The sequence below is a fragment of the Leptopilina boulardi genome, unplaced genomic scaffold (genome assembly GCF_019393585.1).
Source record: "Leptopilina boulardi isolate dan_hultmark-lab unplaced genomic scaffold, ZJU_Lbou_2.1 LbouV2_32, whole genome shotgun sequence".
NCBI lineage: Eukaryota > Metazoa > Arthropoda > Insecta > Hymenoptera > Figitidae > Leptopilina > Leptopilina boulardi.
In genome coordinates, this window is record NW_026137885.1 from 1,149,388 (window position 1) to 1,167,913 (window position 18,526).

Below are 18,526 nucleotides of genomic sequence, written 5' to 3' on the forward strand. Positions count from 1 at the left end.
ATCGAACAAAAAAAAAATTTTGAATGAACGTAAAAAAAAATGATATATCAAATTAAATGCTAGTAAAATGATAAAATTGATTTTAAAATTAATAAAGATTGATCAAAATATAATGTATTAATAATCAAAAATCGTGTCTAATTATAATTGCAACCGTTTTTTTTTATCCTTTCATTTGTATTCAATTTACAAACTTCAAAAAAAAAAAAAGAAAAAAAAGTTCCCCGATTAGGCACAATATTGCTGCCAATGATTGTACAAACACTTAGCAGTAGATTACATATTCATATAAAAAACCGACTACCGCGTGTTATTTAATTTCTCTTTTTTTAAATATCATTAATAATAATAAAAGAAAAACTGACATTCAGTTATAAACATTTTCCTTTTAATTAATTTCCTTTTAAATATTTGGATTACGGAAATTCGATGTAAATCTTTTTTTTTTTTTTTTTTAAAGATAAATTTGACAGAAACAATAATTTAGGATTAAGAAATGGTTTTTTTTCAATTATATGGCTTTTTTCAAATAGTCGTTTTTATAAATATATACACCTTTTTGCCAAAAATTGAATCAATTTTTCTAATTATTATTTTAATTAAATAAAAAAAAAAAAACAATGTTCCTCAGAAACGTCACAATTTTGATTAATAATCAATTTTTGGCAGAAAAAAAAAATTGTGAATTTTTCTTCTTTAATTGAAAAAAAAATCAAATTTTCACGAAGCCACAACGAAACACGTGAAAAAAAATTTCCAGTTCTTTTCTCCATTGAATTCTCTTGTTAATGATTCTTTTTTTTTTTTTTTTTTTGCATAAAATATTATCACCAACGAAATTATTCGTTATTTAGAAACCTACTTACATAAACAGTTCTTTGAATTGCACACAATCAAATACGTTTACACCATCACAGTTTACACACTGTTCCACAGTAACTATCTAAAATATGATAGTTTTTTTTTTACTTAAACTAATTATTTTTTTTTCATGAATGAAATTGCTCATGATTCATTCGCACATTTTTTTTTTGAATTTAGGGTTTTTTTTTTTCATCATTGTGCGGGGTGGTGTAAAATACAAAAATTTTTATTTTTATTCAATGTTTAAAATATCCAAATAACCAATTAAATTTTCATGTTATTTTTTTTAAATTTGTTTTTTTGAAAAATTGAAATTATTTTATAATTAGGAATTTTTTTTTTTGACTATTTGGAGTTTTGAAACTAAATAAAATAAAAATTTTTGAATTTTGTGCTAAAACCAATGTTTTTTCATCCTGACATAAATTGTTACAAATAACTGTAAAATATTTCGAGGCCAGTCACTTGTTAAGACACAACTCAGCTCTTGTAAAATTTGTTCCAGAGCTTTTTTTCTAGTTTTTTTTTTTTTTTTTTCTTTTTTTTTTGTCATTAACAAAAGTTTTTTTCTGTTAAAACAAATTTTTCTTTAACTAAAATTTCCCGTTCCCTGAAAATTGCCAGTAATATTTTCTTTAACTAGCTATTTGCATTCACACAAAACGAGCTCTAAAAAATGTCTATTTTTAATTCTCATGTAAAAACTTATTTCACAAAATGAAAAATTCTTTTTTTTTTTTTCTTCAACGATTGTAAAACGTTTGTGAATTAAAAAGCCGTAAAAATTTCAAGCGAATTGTCAGCCTACAGAAAAATATATATCGTATTTTTCAATCGTAATTCCTGGCTATTTACAATAATAATAATAATAATAATAATCACTTTTGTAAAAAGTATTTCAAACTAATTTAAAGAAAAACTGTTGTGTTAAAAAATTTCCCAATTTTCTATTGGGAAAATTTTTCAGTATTTCTCAATTTAATCTACTTTAATTTCTGTTTTTGTTTGCATATATCCTTCGTGTCTTTTTACGTGTTATTTGTTTTAAAACATAAAGTAAAATGACACATTCAGTCTAAAAATTCCCATAAAGACCTGCATTTTTATTGCCAAAGTCCTGCATAGTTACCATAAAGATTTGGTGGTAATGGACCGCCTGCTGTAAAGAGACGCGTTCCCGATTGATCGTAACAATGAGTATAAATCGCTGGTGTATATTTCACATTTTGAAAACCATCAATATACTCTTCATCTGGAAACTAAAATTTAAATAATAGTGATTATTTTTTTTTTTCATTATTAAACAAAATATAATAATAAAACAAAAAAACTCACCACGTATCCTTTCGATGCTTTCAAAACGGCCGTTCGATTTGAATTAATTGAAGATTCTAGGTACTTTTGAGCTCTAATATCAAAAAACATTAACATTCCTAATCCAGTGCCTATTGTTAACACTGTCCCTTGAAAACTTACGGATCTTATACTACAACCATTGTAACTGAAACAAAAATTTTTTTGAATAAGTGATTAAAAGAATTAATTTAAGAAAATGAATGGAATTCAATAAAAATTATTTCAATTAATACTAACCGGGAAGGTATTTTTTTAATAGATTGCAATGTTCTGGCGTCCAAAAGTAGAGTATGAGATCGGCAGCCAATAGCGTAGACTCCCTTCTCTTGAACGGCCATGCAAACATTTTCCTGACAAGCCGGTAATTTACGAGAAATTTTCTGCTTAAAAGTCTCTGCCTCCCAAATGTGAATGAAACTATTTAGAGAAAGTGCTGCAATTTCTCCATAAGCTTTATTAAACGCTAGCGCACGTACTTTTTGTGCTCCTCGACATTCCTTTACACAGACCGGCTGGATCAATCTACAAATTTTTTAATTAGAAAATAAAAAAATTTAATATTATTTCTAATTTTGTTTTCAATTTACAAGTCTCGAATCGACTTTAAACAGCAAAAAAAAAGTCGATTATTTTATTTTAATTAAATTTACTTAGTTAATAAGTATTTTACTTTAAATAACTAATGTTATTAGATTTTAAATTAATTTTATTAATTCTTCAATTTTAATTATGTACAACAAAAATTTCTAAAGAAAAATTCTAAAAACAATTCAATTTTAGAGTATTTATTAAAAAAGCATTTTTAAATTATTCAATTTTCTAAAGAAATTATTGAAAATTATTGAAAAATAATTGAACTTTGAAAGAATTATAGTTTGAAATTTTTAGAAATAATTAAATTTCAAAAGATTTTAGAGAATTGAAAATAATTTATTAAATAATTTTTAGATAACATTATTTTTAAAATTAATTAAATTTTCAAAGATTTATATTTCATATTTTTTTTTGGAATTAAATTAAACTTCAAGTGATTTTTAATTGAAATTTTTTGATTTCTGTTAATAAAAAAAATTTATTAGAAATTACAAACAGAAATTGAATTTCAAGTTTTTTTAAATTAAAAAATGCTTCTAAATAATTGAATTTTTCGAAGAATATTATAAAAATCATTTAAAAAAGAAATAAAATAAATATTTTGGAAAGAGTTAATAGAATTTTCAAAGATTTATATTTCATATTTTTTTGGAATTAAATTAAACTTCAAGTGATTTTTAATTGAAATTATTTGATTTCTGTTAATAAAAAAATTTATTAGAAATTACAAACAGAAATTGAATTTCAAGTTTTTTTTAAATTGAAAAATGCTTTTAAATAATTAAATTTTTCGAAGAATATTATAAAAATCATTTAAATTAGTAAACAAAATAAATATTTTGGATAGAGTTGATTAATAAAATTTTCAAAGATTTATATTTCATATTTCTTTTTTTGGAATTAAATTAAATTTCAAGTGATTTTTAATTGAAATTTTTTGATTTCTGTTAATAAAAAAAATTTAATAGAAATTACAAACAGAAATTGAATTTCAAGTTTTTTTAAATTAAAAAATGCTTCTAAATAATTGAATTTTTCGAAGAATATTATAAAAATCATTTAAAAAAGAAATAAAATAAATATTTTGGAAAGAGTTAATAGAATTTTCAAAGATTTATATTTCATATTTTTTTTTTTGGAATTAAATTAAACTTCAAGTGATTTTTAATTGAAATTTTTTGATTTCTGTTAATAAAAAAAATTTATTAGAAATTACAAACAGAAATTGAATTTCAAATTTCTTTTTAATTGAAAAATGCTTCAAAATAATTGAATTTTTCGAAGAATATTATAAAAATCATTTCAAATAGTAAACAAAATAAATATTTTGGAAAGAGTTGATTAATAAAATTTTCAAAGATTTATATTTCATATTTTTTTTTTTGGAATTAAATTAAATTTCAAGTGATTTTTAATTGAAAATTTTTGATTTCTGTTAATAAAAAAAATTTATTAGAAATTACAAAATAGAAATTGAATTTCAATTTTTTTTTAAATTAAAAAATGCTTCTGAATAATTGAATTTTTCGAAGAATATTATAAAAATCATTTAAAAAAGAAATAAAATAAATATTTTGGAAAGAGTTAATAAAATTTTCACAGATTTATATTTCATATTTTTTTAGAATTAAATTAAACTTCAAGTGATTTTTAATTGAAATTTTTTTGATTTCTGTTAATAAAAAAAATTTATTAGAAATTACAAACAGAAATTGAATTTCAAGTTTTTTTAAATTGAAAAATGCTTCTAAATAATTGAATTTTTCGAAGAATATTATAAAAATCATTTAAAAAAGAAATAAAATAAATATTTTGGAAAGAGTTAATAAAATTTTCAAAGATTTATATTTCATATTTTTTTGGAATTAAATTAAACTTCAAGTGATTTTTAATTGAAATTTTTTGATTTCTGTTAATAAAAAAAATTTATTAGAAATTGAATTTCAAGTTTTTTTTTAATTGAAAAATGCTTCTAAATAATTGAATTTTTCGAAGAATATTATAAAAATCATTTAAAATAGTAAAGAAAATAAATATTTTTGGAAAAAAATTATAGTTGAAATTTGAAAATAAATTTTACCTATGAGAGGGAACATCAGCTTTTTCCGGTGCGTCGACCCATTCACTAAGGACCCGCCATAGAGCCATTTTCGAGTCTTTTGAACCGGATATTAAAAATTCGTCATCCATCCAACACAAATCAAACAACCAATCCCTGTGACCACCTTCACCAACGCAAACAGGATCCAGTGTAGGCAATCGATAAATTGCAATTTCGTTGCTATTCCTCGCTCCAGTTGCCAGTAGAGTTCTAAAAAAAAAAAATACATTTAATAGTATAGAAGAAAAGAAAATTTTCTTTTTCTCATTCAATTTTTCTTTTAAATACCTAGAGGGATTAATTTGCACCGAATGAATGCCACATTGTTGTTCGGAAATTGCATTTGTTCCACTCATACTTTGTCTTCCATGTAACGATGGTATTTGGTCCAATTTTTGTGTTGCAACATCGTAAACCATTAATTTGTTGCACTTAGTTCCAAATACAACTTGCCTATCGCTCAACCATTGCGATGAAAATACTTTATTCATATTGTTTAAATTAACCGAAGATTCTTTAAATAAATCATGAGTAAGCATATGACGCGAGCCATACTCATGATTAACCCTTCGTACTTCACGTGTATTCGTTTCACGTGAACGTACATAATCGACAAAATTAAATGATGTTCGTAAAAATTGTTTACCCTCAGTCACTGTTTCCTCCTCATCGTCACTTGTTTCATAACAAACAAAATCTTCTGGTTTATCTGGTTTTCGATTTCTCTCCATTCTTAAAGCTTGTCTGGAAAAAAAACCCCAATTATTAAAAACATCTGACAATTGAAAAAATTAAAAAATACAAACCTTCGAGCTCGACGATCCTCAAGTCTTGAATTCTTGGCGCAAGGTGGATGTCTACCGTAAATTGTTTGTCTTTGTGTTTCCGCCATTTCCAATTATTTTAACTCTCAAAAAAATGCTTGCACTACACAAAAAACAAGAGGGAAACAATAACAGTTTATTGACCTCACGTCACGTGTTTAAAATAAAATCTACAAAAAGCATTTTTTTTTTCTCTTAAAAAAAAATCACTGTCAGCTTTTTAAAATCATGCTTTAATATTTAAAAAAATATATATATATAAATTTTTTTTTTTCCCTTTTCAAAAAGTAAACAAATAAATGGTGACAGTTGAAATAGTGAAATAAAATTTACTAATAATAGAAAGCATGAGATTCTTGCCAGGAGAATTATTTTTGTGAATCAAATTTTTTTTTGATTATCAATCTTCTTGAGTGTTGAAAATTTTCAAGGATGTTTCCAGTGATAGTTGATAAATTTAAATAATTTAAATATCAGCCTTTTTATATATAAAGAAGAAATGAATCTTCACTGGCTGAGCTTGATTAACAATATTCATTTTTACTTGAGAACTTTAATTAATCGAACAAGTTTTTTTTGAGGACGGTCGTTTACGCTTGCTCGTCGTGTGCAATAGAAAACCATGTTCCAATAAAAGGAACGAGAACTGTATACAAGTGTATTGAGCTGTTTTATGTGAAAATGCCTACCACCCGAGTTCACTTCTTTTTTTTCCCCTCAACAATGTATCGTTTTTTTTTTTTTCTTTTGTTTGTTTGTAAAACTGAGTATTTTTATTGCAATCTTCACTTTAAACACTATATTTCAATTATTATTTTGGAAAATAAGTTTGGCCTGTTTAAAAAATACATAATAGGCAAAAGGAATCTACGATACTAAAAGCAACTAAGACGGCCATGTTGAAACTTGTGTGCTCGTGTGTGCTTTGAATGTGTGAAATGTCATTTAAAGTAAAGGACCGTTCACAGTGACTATTACTCATTGGCTAAAATTCACGCGCATTATTTAAAAAATAACTTCAATTATATTAATCAGTTTAAAAAAGAAATAGTATTAATAGCAAAATTTTCATTGTGTAAATATATTTTTAAAAAAATTCCATGTATTTATTTAATCTATTTTTTTCAATATTAAAAAAAGTATTTGACTTACCTAACGCGATGCCAACCAATGTGCATAGTTTACCGAAAGCATGCGCAGAGCAATTGATTCTTCAATTTGTGATAATTTTATTATTCTTTAATTAACTTTTATACTTCTTGCATAGAAGAAAATCGAAATATTTCATTTAAAAAAAATGTTCAATTATTTTATTTGCATTGTTAAATAAAAATTAATACTTTATCTTGACATTAAGAGTTATAAATTTTCAATTGCCCCTCCCTTTATCCTTCTTTTGATACCAATTTGACAAGTTGAATTAAATCACGTGACCCCTTTAATTACAACTTTGTTCATAATAATTCTTTTAAAAATAATTTTATTATTTTCATAATATGGCAAATGTGGGGAAAAATTTTAAATACATTGATTTTTAAATATTTTTATCATTGAGAAGCATTAAGATAACTAAATCATTTTGTATATATATTTTGTACATATATTAGCGATGCAAATGTAAACGTACCCTTATTTTAATGTGTCATATTTCGGAGGTTCTCGTAAGCCTCACTCTCTCTTTCTATAAGTTAGACAAGGACAGCTGATTCATTTTTAAAAGGGGTAATTCAAATATATTAAAAACGAAAAACTTATTTAAGTACTAATTTCGATCTAGTAATTCTAATTTCTTATTTATTTTATATTTAGGCACTTTATTTTAAACAACTCTCTTTTTTACGATTAGCAAATTTTATTTTTCCCCGCTCAAAAATAAGTGTTGTGAACGTAACTTTACTGTTTTACTAACCCAACCTTGATTCCAAGTTCCAACCCATTCCATTCATTCTTGCAAGTTCCGTTTCTTTTTCGTCAACCCACGCTTGACAAGAATTGTAAGTTGTGTCTTTCTTTCAGTTTTTTATTAAAAAAACCATTAAATAGTGTAATTAAATATAATTTTTTTATTTCCAACTAAAAGTTAATTCATTTTTATAATTGGTGATTGTTTAATTTTTACATTGCAATTAATTTATTTACAATTTTCAACTTTGTTTTGTGAATGAATATGCCACACGTCACGTGAACGTTGTAAATTGTCGAGAGAAAAAAAAATTATTCTTTATTCCACTTAAATTAGAAACATCCTACATTATTTCGAGATGTTTTGTGTTTAAAAGTGTTGAAAATTAATTGCAGTTGAAGTGTCATTTATTATATTTGATATTAATTTCTGTTTTATTTATTTTAACCATAGGTCAAAAATGGGTCGCCGACCGGCAAGATGGTGAGTTAAAATTTTATTTTATTCTTCAAAAAAGATTTATTTAATGTTGAAAATTAGTTTTTTGTGGACTATTTTATTAATTTTATTTGTTATGAATATCAGGTAAATTTTTAATTGAATGATAAAAACATAACCTTAAATTTTTTTTTTGTAGAAATTTATTTTTATTAGTGACATTTTTTTCGTTTTGTTGTATATTTTTAATATTTTATAGAAATTAATCTTGAATTATTATTCAAATATTAAATAATTTAATAATATATAATTTAATAATTAATAAAATAATTTAATATTAATGTAACCTTTAGAATTAAGTAAATTAGTTTTTAAAATCAATTTCGAATTTGAGAAATTGTTTTACGTAAAGAGTATTTGAATTTTTTTTTATTTTTTATTTTCAGTTATCGGTATTGCAAGAACAAGCCATACCCAAAATCACGTTTCTGTCGTGGTGTTCCCGATCCTAAAATTCGAATTTTCGATTTGGGAAAGAAGAAAGCATCCGTTGAGGACTTTCCACTTTGCGTTCATTTAGTTTCGGATGAATATGAACAATTAAGCTCCGAAGCACTTGAGGCAGGAAGAATTTGTGCCAACAAATATATGGTCAAGAATTGTGGTAAAGATCAATTCCACATTAGAATGCGATTGCATCCATTCCACGTTATTCGAATCAACAAAATGTTGTCATGTGCCGGAGCTGATAGGTAAGACAATTTTCTTTTTTTTTTTTTTTTTAAGAAACAAATTTAATTTAAAAAAAAAAAAATTACTAATTAAAAACTCAATTTTAATTTAAAGTAAAATTTGTTTTTACCACAAAAAAAAGTGTTTTGAAAATAAATTTAAAATTTCAGGCTTCAAACTGGAATGAGAGGTGCTTTTGGAAAACCGCAGGGAACAGTTGCTCGTGTTCATATTGGCCAGCCAATAATGAGTGTTCGTTCTTCCGATCGTTATAAGGCACAAGTTATCGAGGCATTGCGTCGTGCAAAATTCAAGTTTCCCGGTAGGCAAAAAATTTATGTCTCAAAAAAATGGGGTTTCACTAAATATGAACGCGCCGAATATGAGGATTTAAAAACAAATGGCCGTCTTGCACCCGATGGATGTAATGTGAAATATCTACCAGAACATGGTCCACTTGCTGCATGGAAGAAATTCCGTCAAATACTATCTGAATAAGTATAAATAATTATTTGTATTTTTTCAATATCAATAAAAGTGAAATCTTTTTATCTCACATTGATATTACAAAAAAAAAAAATAATTTACAAATTCATTTAATCTTACGAATTAAGTTTATTTACTTTTTTTTTTAGTTTATGATTTCATTTTTACTGACTTATTTTTTCTTTACAAGTTTAAAGATTTTTAAGCAAAGAAAAAGATTTTTTTCTTTTTTTTGTCAGGTGGATTAATTTTGAAAATTCCGCTATTGTAAGATCAGGGTGTCGATATGACCGGGAAATTCAAAGTTAAAACGGAAATTTTTCAGATATTCTACAAATTTATATCGTTCATTACATGCATTCATTTTTCAGAAAAATGTTTTTTAAAAATAAATTATTTTTTTGTATTAGTGCATTATTAAAATTTATTAGAAGAATTAATATTAAAAAATAAAAAAGTTAATTTTTTTTTTAGAAAAATGGTCATTTTTTGTGTGAAAGAGTTAAATTATTTACAAAATTTTGACCGGGAATTTATAATCATAAAAGTTATCGACACCCTGAAGATGGAAAAGTATAGAAAAAATTATTATTAAATTAATAATAATAATTATTATTATTATTATGTTAAAGAGAAAGATAGGAATAGCTTTTTTAAATATCACACCCTTAGGGTGCAATCACACGTAGGGGGTAAAAAAAAATAGTATTTTATATAAGTGTAAGGAAATCCTTCATTTTCTGCAAAAATCAATACAAAGGTAAGTAATATTAATTTTATTTTCATTCTTGACTTTGACATGTCCTTAATATGCTGCCATTTTTCGTCTCGAAACTCTCATTTCCATTTTTGCAAAAAAAAGTGTGACAGTGCCCTCTAGTTTGTCTATTAGTAGTTGCAAAATAATTGCAATAAAAAACGCAATTTTCATCTATTTTATTTCAATTATATTCAAGTCATTCTGTATTTCTACAAATTGCTTTTCTATCAAAAATTGTTTTTAATTGCCCAAGGGCATTGAATTTTAAATATAATTTTAGTTTATTTATAAAAACAACCAAAAATGGGTCGTCGACCCGCGAGATGGTAAGTTTCAATTACAAATCTATAAAAATTTAAATACTGTCAATTCCGCCGTCCAAAGTAAAAAAAAATAATAAAAAGGAGCAAAAACAATGTTTGTATTGTTTATGTAACTTTTGTACGGCAAAATTTCTCTATTGCTACAAAAAATTGTGAAATTTCAATATATTGAAACATAACCTCAAAATATAAACTAATTTGGAGTTGAATGTTTAAATTTATAATTTTTCAGCTATCGTTATTGTAAAAATAAGCCATATCCAAAGTCACGTTTCTGTCGTGGTGTACCCGATCCTAAAATACGAATTTTCGATTTGGGCAAAAAGAAAGCGTCCGTCGAGGATTTTCCATTGTGTGTTCATTTAGTTTCCGGCGAATATGAACAATTGAGCTCCGAAGCACTTGAGGCTGGTCGAATTTGTGCCAATAAATACATGGTTAAAAATGCAGGAAAAGATCAATTTCATATTAGAATGCGATTGCATCCATTTCATGTTATTCGAATTAACAAAATGTTATCATGTGCTGGCGCTGATAGGTAAGAAATATAAGAATACGGGATATTTTTCGTAATATTTACAATAACAAATTTGATCAATATTTTTTTTTATTAATTTACTTATAAACTTTTTTCCTACTAAAAATAGAGAAATATATTGTAAATGTTTTTTAACCTTAAACTTTTAGAAAAAAAATTATTTTTTTTTTGAAATATTAAGTTTTAAATAATTTGTTTAAAAAATAAAATTTGTTTATAACTTTTAAACATATTCTCCCTTATTTAGAAGCGCGAAAAAAAAATTATGAATATATTGTTTAAGTCATAATAAATCGATAGTTAAATTTTTGAGATTGCATTAATTTTTGTTTTCGAGATATTTAATTAATTAACTAACAAAAGTTAATAAAAAATGGGAATGTTTTACGAACAAATAAAATTAGAGTAATTTTTTAAAAACACCATTAGAATGCTTATAAAAATCCGCATCTAACGAGCCATATATATATTACTCTAATTTTATTTGTTCGTAAAATATTTTATTTTTTATTAACTTTTATTAGTTAATTAATTAATATCTTGAAAACAAAAAATAATGCCATCTCGAAAATTGAACTATCGATTAATTATGACTTAAACAATATTCATGATTTTTTTCGCGCTTCTAAATGAGGGAGAATATGTTTAAAAGTTATAAACAAATTTTATTTTTTAAACAAATTATTTAAAACTTAATATTTAAAAAAAGAAAATTTTTTTTCTAAAAGTAAAAAAAAACAATTACAATATATTTCTCTATTTTTAGTAGGAAAAAAGTTTATAAGTATATTAATAAAAAAAAATATTTGCTCAAATTTATTATTGTAAATATCTCGAAAAATTTCAAATTCAAAATTTATACACTTAACACCACTATCACTACAATTTTATCGAATTTTGAGAAAAATCGGAGACTTGATCCCGTATTCTCATATGAAAAATGCCTCATATATATAAAAATAATTAAAAGAACCATTCTTTTTTCGTATAAAAAGGAGAAATAATAATTTTTCAGACTTCAAACTGGAATGAGAGGTGCTTTTGGAAAACCGCAGGGTACAGTTGCTCGTGTTCATATTGGTCAGCCAATAATGAGTGTTCGTTCATCAGATCGTCATAAGGCAGCTGTAATTGAAGCTCTTCGTCGTGCAAAATTCAAATTTCCCGGTAGGCAAAAAATTTATGTCTCAAAAAAATGGGGTTTCACTAAATACGATCGCGCTGAATATGAGGATTTAAAATTAAATGGCCGTTTAGCTCCCGATGGATGTATAGTGAAATATCTACCGGAACATGGTCCACTCAGTAATTGGAAGAAATTCCGTGAGAATATGACTGCTTAAGTATATAAATAATAATTTTTATCCTTAATGTCAGTTTGAATAAAATTTTATTAAATCTACAAAAAACACCTAAATACAGTCGATTTTCTTCATGTTCTACAAAAAACAACAAAATAATAATAATAATATATATATAATATCAGTTTCACTTAACGTTAAAAATAAAATAACGTAAATATTTTTCATTATAAAATAACATTTTGTTTTTTTTAAAAATGCACTATTGCAAGCAAATACTTTTTCGAATTTTTCCACTAGTGAGGAAAAATTTTAAATTCGATTGAGAATTCCAATATTTACAATGTTTTTATGTAATTTACAATTGCATCGAGTACCATGCAGTCGAAATACAGGGCAGTCTTATTTGATTTTTTTGTCTTTTCACCAATTCTTTATAGCATTTGGCAGTTTAAAATAAAAATAATGAGCGGATGAGTCCACTGATAAACTCCAAAGTGGTTGCTGGTATATTTTAAAGAATTCTAGTTTTAATGATGAATTTTTTTTTACTGATCATTAACTAGTAATTTTTAATAAGTTTCATGCATTTAATAAAAAAAAAAATAGTGCCGTGATTTTGTTAAATTTTGCAATTTTTTAAAATCGTTATTTAAAAACTATTTTAAATTATTACTTTAGTTTTTAAATAATGATTTCCAAAAATGTTCCAAAATTAAAAGCTACGAAATTACGTCGCGATATTTTTAATTATTAAAAGCGTGAAAGGTAGTAAAAATTCGATGTTAAAACTAAAATTTTTCAAAAAATATGCCAGCAATCACTTTTTGACCCTTAAATGTATAAAAAAAAAAAAAACAATTAGAAAGTAGAATTAGTTTCTTTTAAAGCGTTCGCAATACCTAGTATGTGAAAATATGAATCTCATTTTTTATAAATAATAGTTCTACACTTAAATATAGTTAAAAAAATACATGCAGGAACATTACATATATATATATGTACTAGAAAAAAAATTTTTTTTGGATTTTTTAATCTGCTGGCATTATTATTTGAATTTGAGTTTATTTTTAAGGGAATATAATTTGAGAACTGAGGCAAAATTTTTCTTTAACCTTCGCCGGACTGGATACTTTTTATATACACGGTTGACAAGATCCCACCCAGGGTGGGCCAAATGTTTTCTTCTTTGTATATTGCAATAAAAACTTAGAATCATTCAGTTTTTTCCAGAATTGTTATATGTTACCAAATAATATATTTTATTAATGTTTTGTTGATTTTTTATTTGTTTAAACAATTTATTATTAATAATTTATAACTTTTTCAAATACACATACGACAGTAGAAGAATTTTATAAATTTGTTACCTTTTCTTCGTAGTTATTAATTCAAAGGTTATAAATAAAATAAAATATATAATTCAATTTGCAACAACTATTATTATAAATTGTTTAAACAAATAATTGTTGCTATTTATTAACATTCTTCATAATATTCCTAGAAAATTGCAATTTTTTTCTAATTTTGCAACTTAACAAGCTCAACATAATAAACATGAAGATTTTATATGAATTTAGTATTCAAACGATTGTTTAAACAATTTATTGTTGTTATTTATTAACTTTCTTGTAGTGTACCTAGAAAGATGCATTTTTTTTTACTAATTTTGCAATTTATCAAACCGAATATAATATAGCCAGACAGATTTGACATAAATTTACTAATTTAACAATTGTTTAAACAATTTTTGAATTTACAATTTTACATCAAATCTATCTTTTATTATATTCGGCTTGATGAGTTGCAAAATTAGAAAAAAACGGCAACTTTCCAGGTGCCGTACAAAAAAAGTTAGTAAATAACAACAATAAATTGTTTAAACAATTGTTGAATTAATAATTTTACATCAAATCTATCTTTTATTATATTCGGCTTGATAAATTGCAAAATTAGAAAAAAACTGCATCTTTCTAGGTGCAGAACAGAGAAAGTTAATAAATAATAACAATAAATTGTTTAAACAAATGAAAAATGCAATATAATATTTTTTATATCTATTATTTGACATCATAAAACACTCACAGTGAAAAGTCTGCATGATTTCAAGTCTTTTTGTAAAATAGAATTAAAAAAATATCTGAATCATCCCGGTTATCTCCGTACATACATTGATAAAAGTTATAAATAATCAAGAAGAAATTTTTTTTTAAAATTTGTTTTTACATTTTTTGAAAGTTCTTAAGATTTTGTTCAGTGACTTAAAATCGCGATTCAATTAAGGTAAAACTTTAGAAGATATGGCAATTTCAATTTGTCTGGCCCACCCTGGGTGGGCATCTTGTCAAGCGAAGGTTAAGCGAAACCTGTTCTCGTTAATTAAAACCGAATATTTCAAAAAAAAAAATTCTTTTAGAATTCATTATTTTAACGTCTTCTTTTTGGAAAATTACCTATTTTACGTATAATTGAAAAGGGGAAAATTTTTTAAAAAAAGGTTTTTACTTAACGCGAGTGACAAGTCACCTCGCCATTTTCACTTTCTCCATTTTGCATCTCGTCATCCATATCTTCACACATTCGATGATTGTGTGTATCCAATGTTTCTGTACTAGTTGCAGCGTCAAGTAACGGTGATAATTTCTCAGCTTCACTGTCCTCGTCCTGTCCTTGTCCCTGTAAATACTGAAATATTTCCCCCCGTAAAAAAAGAGATTTATAAAATTTTTTGATTAAAGAAAAAAAAATTGTACCTCATATAGTGAAACAGGTTGTTTCTCATTAACAAGACGAAGAGTGTCTCTCGTTCTATTGAGATTCGATTTTTCTTGTCGTGAATGTCCAGTAATTTTTGCACGCACAGCAGGCGAACGATTATGAAGTTCAGCTTTTTGTGATCCTGTTGAATTCTCACCACCTTTGGCTAATAAAACAGACATTCGAAATTCAGGTGTTGTACATGGTGTTCCACTTGTTCTCGAAGAAATATCCAATGTTTCCTTAACGGCAATATGTTTCGATACTGGAGTTCGTTCGGTTGTTCTGTAAAATATTTCAATTAAATTTTCTTCTATCTTATTATTTTTTCAAATAAATTTCAAAATCGAAATTGTTTCGATTTTTAAAATCTTACCGATTGAGAACTTCAGCGGCTTGAATTGCAGTCGCCGTATCAGCAATATCATGTGGACTATCGGGAGATTCAGAACATGGTAAAACGGTCGTTGCAACTCGAGGAATGTACGGTCCATTGAGGGCTTCAATCAATGAAACAGCTTCGTATCCCGATGGAATGTTTTCACAACTTCCCTGTTTGGGGGGAAAAAAAAGGGAAATTTATTTTATATTAAGAAAGAAAAATAAAATGATTACCTCTTGTAAGCCAGGTGGAGGTGGAGGTGGTACAGGATTCGATATTATTGAACCCGATGATTTTTGCAGGGCTTTAATTTGCAAGAGAGCACGAAATGGTGCTCGACAAATTGGACAATTATTTGCTTGATACCTAAGGGAATCAGCGCAACCATTGCATAAACACAAATGTCTACATGGCAAAATTAACGTATCACGAACATCACACATGCATATTACACATTCTGATCCATTATCCTCAGCGTCTTCATCGCCATTTCCCTGCTGTGAAAAAAATTTTTTTTTTTTAATTTTCAGTTTTAAAATTTTTTTCTTTTATTTAATTACCTTGGCATCTTCTGTATTTTTATTTTCGATTCCATAAATTTCTTGCAGCAAATAACAAAGTCCATCGACGAATAATTTTTGTTTAAGAGCCTTTAAAACGTACGATCCATCGGAATGTTTTTCAATAACTGCTATTGTTGTATGCGATTGTTTAGGATCGTCTGAACCTTCCTCAGCAACGCAATGAATAGCAATTGGAATTATCTGCGTGAAAAATAATTTTTTTTAAAAAAAAAGTTTAAAAATAAAATTCTTTATACATACTTCACGATCGCTACTGTATAATAATTCTTCATCAGTGAATGGCGTTGGATCAAAGACGTGAAGGGCTTGACAAAATTGTTGATTCGCGCCTTTTTTATAATGATAAGTATCAGAATTCAAGGAAGGATCACGTGACACATATCTGAAAATTGTTTAAATTAAATATAAAATTGATTAAATGCAAAATATTTTCCAAAAAAAAAATAAATTTTACATCACTCCCTTTGATGTTACTTCTTCAGTGCAAAAATAATAAATCGTAATTGCACATCTAACATCGCAATCAAATGTAAATTCAATATTAAATCGCATTTTTTTATCAAGATCACCATCGCCAAAATGTTTAATATCAGTTGTTTGTTGTGATGTTGCAGCATTATCAACACTACGAACAAGACGAAGAGATTCTTTTCTTATATAAACTAAACTTTTCAATGTTTTTGTTGGATCATTTGCTTGTGGCGGTGGATAAGGAAACTGTTGACAAACAAATTTTCAAATATATAAAAAAAAATACATTTTAAATAATTTTTTCAATTTTTTATTTGAATAATACTAACAGGCGTTGGTCGACTTCCTAAAAAATTTAAATCCGCATTTTCTCCAAATAAATAAGCTTCCGGTTGTGGTGTATCAAATCTCTCTCCTCCCATTATAAAGTGACTTCCAAAATAATTACCTGATCCAATTATACATAATTTATCATAAATTTTTCTTAAGATTTGTTATAGGAAAATAAAGAAACGTTTATGACCTTGATAATCATTATAATTAAAAAAAATAAACTTATGAATATATTTGAATCTTTTTTTTAATAAACAAGATAAATGAAAGAAAAAGAAAAAAACGGAATGTAAAATTTAGAACTCAAATGTCAAAACAAAAATTTGCTAACATACTGACCAGAACGAGGAGGGTATTTGTATGCGTGATTAGAAACAATGTCAACTTCTTCAACACCAGCATTTTGTCTGCTAGTTAAGGATCCCATTTTTTTTTTAACTTGTACAATTTTTTCCTCGTTTTTAGATTGTAAATAAATTTTACTAACTCGAAATTATACGAAAGTATTTATACTTAATCACAACAATCAAATAAAAAATACATTTTCAATCATTGTAAAATGTTAACTGAAGTTAGCAATATATAAGAGAAATTCTTTTCTCCTGTCTTCTGTGAAGTTAGCTGATACAAGTTTTACATAGAAACAATACCTTTAGCCTGGTTGATAACTCCATTGCAGAAACGGCATGTACACGACCCATCCCTGCATTCTGATTAGCACGTCGCTATAATCTAAATAACAAATCTAACCAAAAGTTGTGAAGAATCTTATTAATGAATTAATCATGAAGAATTTGAAGAAATTAAGTCCTTTATTTTACATGGTATGTAATAGATCAATTCACTATTTACCAAAATTTAATGGACATTCTAACAAATTAATTGTCAATGATAATTATTTTAATGGACAAAATATTATTTTGAAATCCAACAATATTAACAATAGTCAATGTAAATATTTGTCAATAATTAATGTACTTAATAATAAAACTGGCAAAAAACCGAAAAAATTATCAAAAGAACAAATTTCTAAAGTGAAACTCGATTTACGTGAAGTTGATCAATTTTTGAATTCAGAGATAATAATAATTGAAATGAAAAATATTGTTGAACATATGAAAAGTGATTTTAGAAAAAATTTAACAATACGTACAAATATTGGTTCAATTGAAGAATTAATTGTTGATTTTGAAGGGAAAAAATATCAATTACAAGAATTAGTGCAAATTGCAAGAAAAACAAATTTTGTTATTATTAATGCAATTGCATTTCCACAAGCAATACCACAAATTCTTGAAACAATTAATAAAAGTGGAATGAATTTAAATCCACAACAGGATGGCACTAAAATTTCCATGCCACTTCCAAAGTAAGTAGAAAAAAAAATTTCATTTATAAATCATTTTGTTGGAATATTTTTTATTATTTATGTCTTTTTAGACAAATATTAGGAACAAAAATTTATTTTTTTTTCAGAGTCACCAAAGATCATAGAGAAGAATTGTCCAAAAGTGCAAAAGCAATGTTTATTAAATGTCGAAATAATATTAAAGCAGTTGGTAATAAACATCTTAAATCATTAGAAGATGATAAACACATCACAAAGGAAATAAATAATAGATTAAAACACAACATTGATATGTTAGCCGAGAAGCACATACAAGAAGCGGAAGATATATTTAATTCTAAAAATACAGAATTATTGGGCTCCTAAATAAAACCGTTAGTATTTAATCGTCTTTTTTTTTTCTTTAAACATTTTTGTTACATCTTTTATAA

At 25.5% G+C, this 18,526-nt stretch overlaps 5 protein-coding genes across 9 annotated transcripts in view; 3 read left to right on the forward strand and 2 right to left on the reverse strand.

The window, feature by feature from the left end:
• Positions 1-9,368, forward strand: part of LOC127284189 (60S ribosomal protein L10) — an 88,066-nt gene extending 78,698 nt beyond the window's left edge. Inside the window, exons 1-4 of one of the 3 annotated variants that reach the window (XM_051309512.1) lie at positions 7,611-7,733; positions 8,096-8,125; positions 8,527-8,832; positions 8,983-9,368. In XM_051309512.1, coding sequence (XP_051165469.1) covers positions 8,103-8,125; positions 8,527-8,832; positions 8,983-9,310 — 657 coding nt within the window. In that variant the 5' untranslated portion in view covers positions 7,611-7,733; positions 8,096-8,102 and the 3' untranslated portion in view covers positions 9,311-9,368. Of the gene's footprint in view, positions 1-7,610; positions 7,734-7,820; positions 7,840-8,095; positions 8,126-8,526; positions 8,833-8,982 lie in introns of those variants that run through there. The other 2 variants (XM_051309513.1, XM_051309514.1) reach the window with 2 other exon arrangements.
• Positions 793-6,660, reverse strand: LOC127284180 (DDB1- and CUL4-associated factor 12 homolog). Its single transcript, XM_051309501.1, has 7 exons — positions 6,100-6,660; positions 5,722-5,842; positions 5,204-5,659; positions 4,895-5,125; positions 2,458-2,742; positions 2,200-2,365; positions 793-2,123 (listed from the first exon to the last, which is right to left on the reverse strand). Exons 2-7 carry the CDS (start codon positions 5,805-5,807, stop codon positions 1,968-1,970), a joined length of 1,380 nt encoding a protein of 459 aa, XP_051165458.1. The 5' UTR covers positions 5,808-5,842; positions 6,100-6,660; the 3' UTR covers positions 793-1,967.
• A 790-nt stretch (positions 9,369-10,158) lies between the features above and the next one.
• On the forward strand, positions 10,159-12,336 carry LOC127284191 (60S ribosomal protein L10-like). The gene is made up of 3 exons (XM_051309516.1): positions 10,159-10,384; positions 10,614-10,919; positions 11,935-12,336. Exons 1-3 carry the CDS (start codon positions 10,362-10,364, stop codon positions 12,260-12,262), a joined length of 657 nt encoding a protein of 218 aa, XP_051165473.1. The 5' UTR covers positions 10,159-10,361; the 3' UTR covers positions 12,263-12,336.
• Positions 12,337-12,475: 139 nt separating this feature from the next.
• On the reverse strand, positions 12,476-17,320 carry LOC127284178 (probable E3 ubiquitin-protein ligase MGRN1). 2 transcript variants are annotated; one of them, XM_051309499.1, is made up of 9 exons: positions 17,087-17,320; positions 16,744-16,862; positions 16,398-16,660; positions 16,184-16,325; positions 15,920-16,123; positions 15,593-15,853; positions 15,354-15,529; positions 14,974-15,262; positions 12,476-14,905 (listed from the first exon to the last, which is right to left on the reverse strand). In XM_051309499.1, exons 1-9 carry the CDS (start codon positions 17,172-17,174, stop codon positions 14,726-14,728), a joined length of 1,722 nt encoding a protein of 573 aa, XP_051165456.1. In that variant the 5' UTR covers positions 17,175-17,320; the 3' UTR covers positions 12,476-14,725. The 2 variants fall into 2 exon arrangements, with proteins under 2 accessions (XP_051165456.1, XP_051165455.1); XM_051309498.1 differs by having other exon boundaries at positions 15,593-15,856; positions 17,087-17,319.
• Positions 17,321-17,454: 134 nt separating this feature from the next.
• On the forward strand, positions 17,455-18,481 carry LOC127284185 (ribosome-recycling factor, mitochondrial). Of its 2 annotated transcripts, XM_051309507.1 has the most exons (3): positions 17,455-17,571; positions 17,942-18,116; positions 18,224-18,481. In XM_051309507.1, exons 2-3 carry the CDS (start codon positions 18,064-18,066, stop codon positions 18,459-18,461), a joined length of 291 nt encoding a protein of 96 aa, XP_051165464.1. In that variant the 5' UTR covers positions 17,455-17,571; positions 17,942-18,063; the 3' UTR covers positions 18,462-18,481. The 2 variants fall into 2 exon arrangements, with proteins under 2 accessions (XP_051165464.1, XP_051165463.1); XM_051309506.1 differs by having other exon boundaries at positions 17,477-18,116.
• The last annotated feature ends 45 nt before the right edge of the window (positions 18,482-18,526 follow it).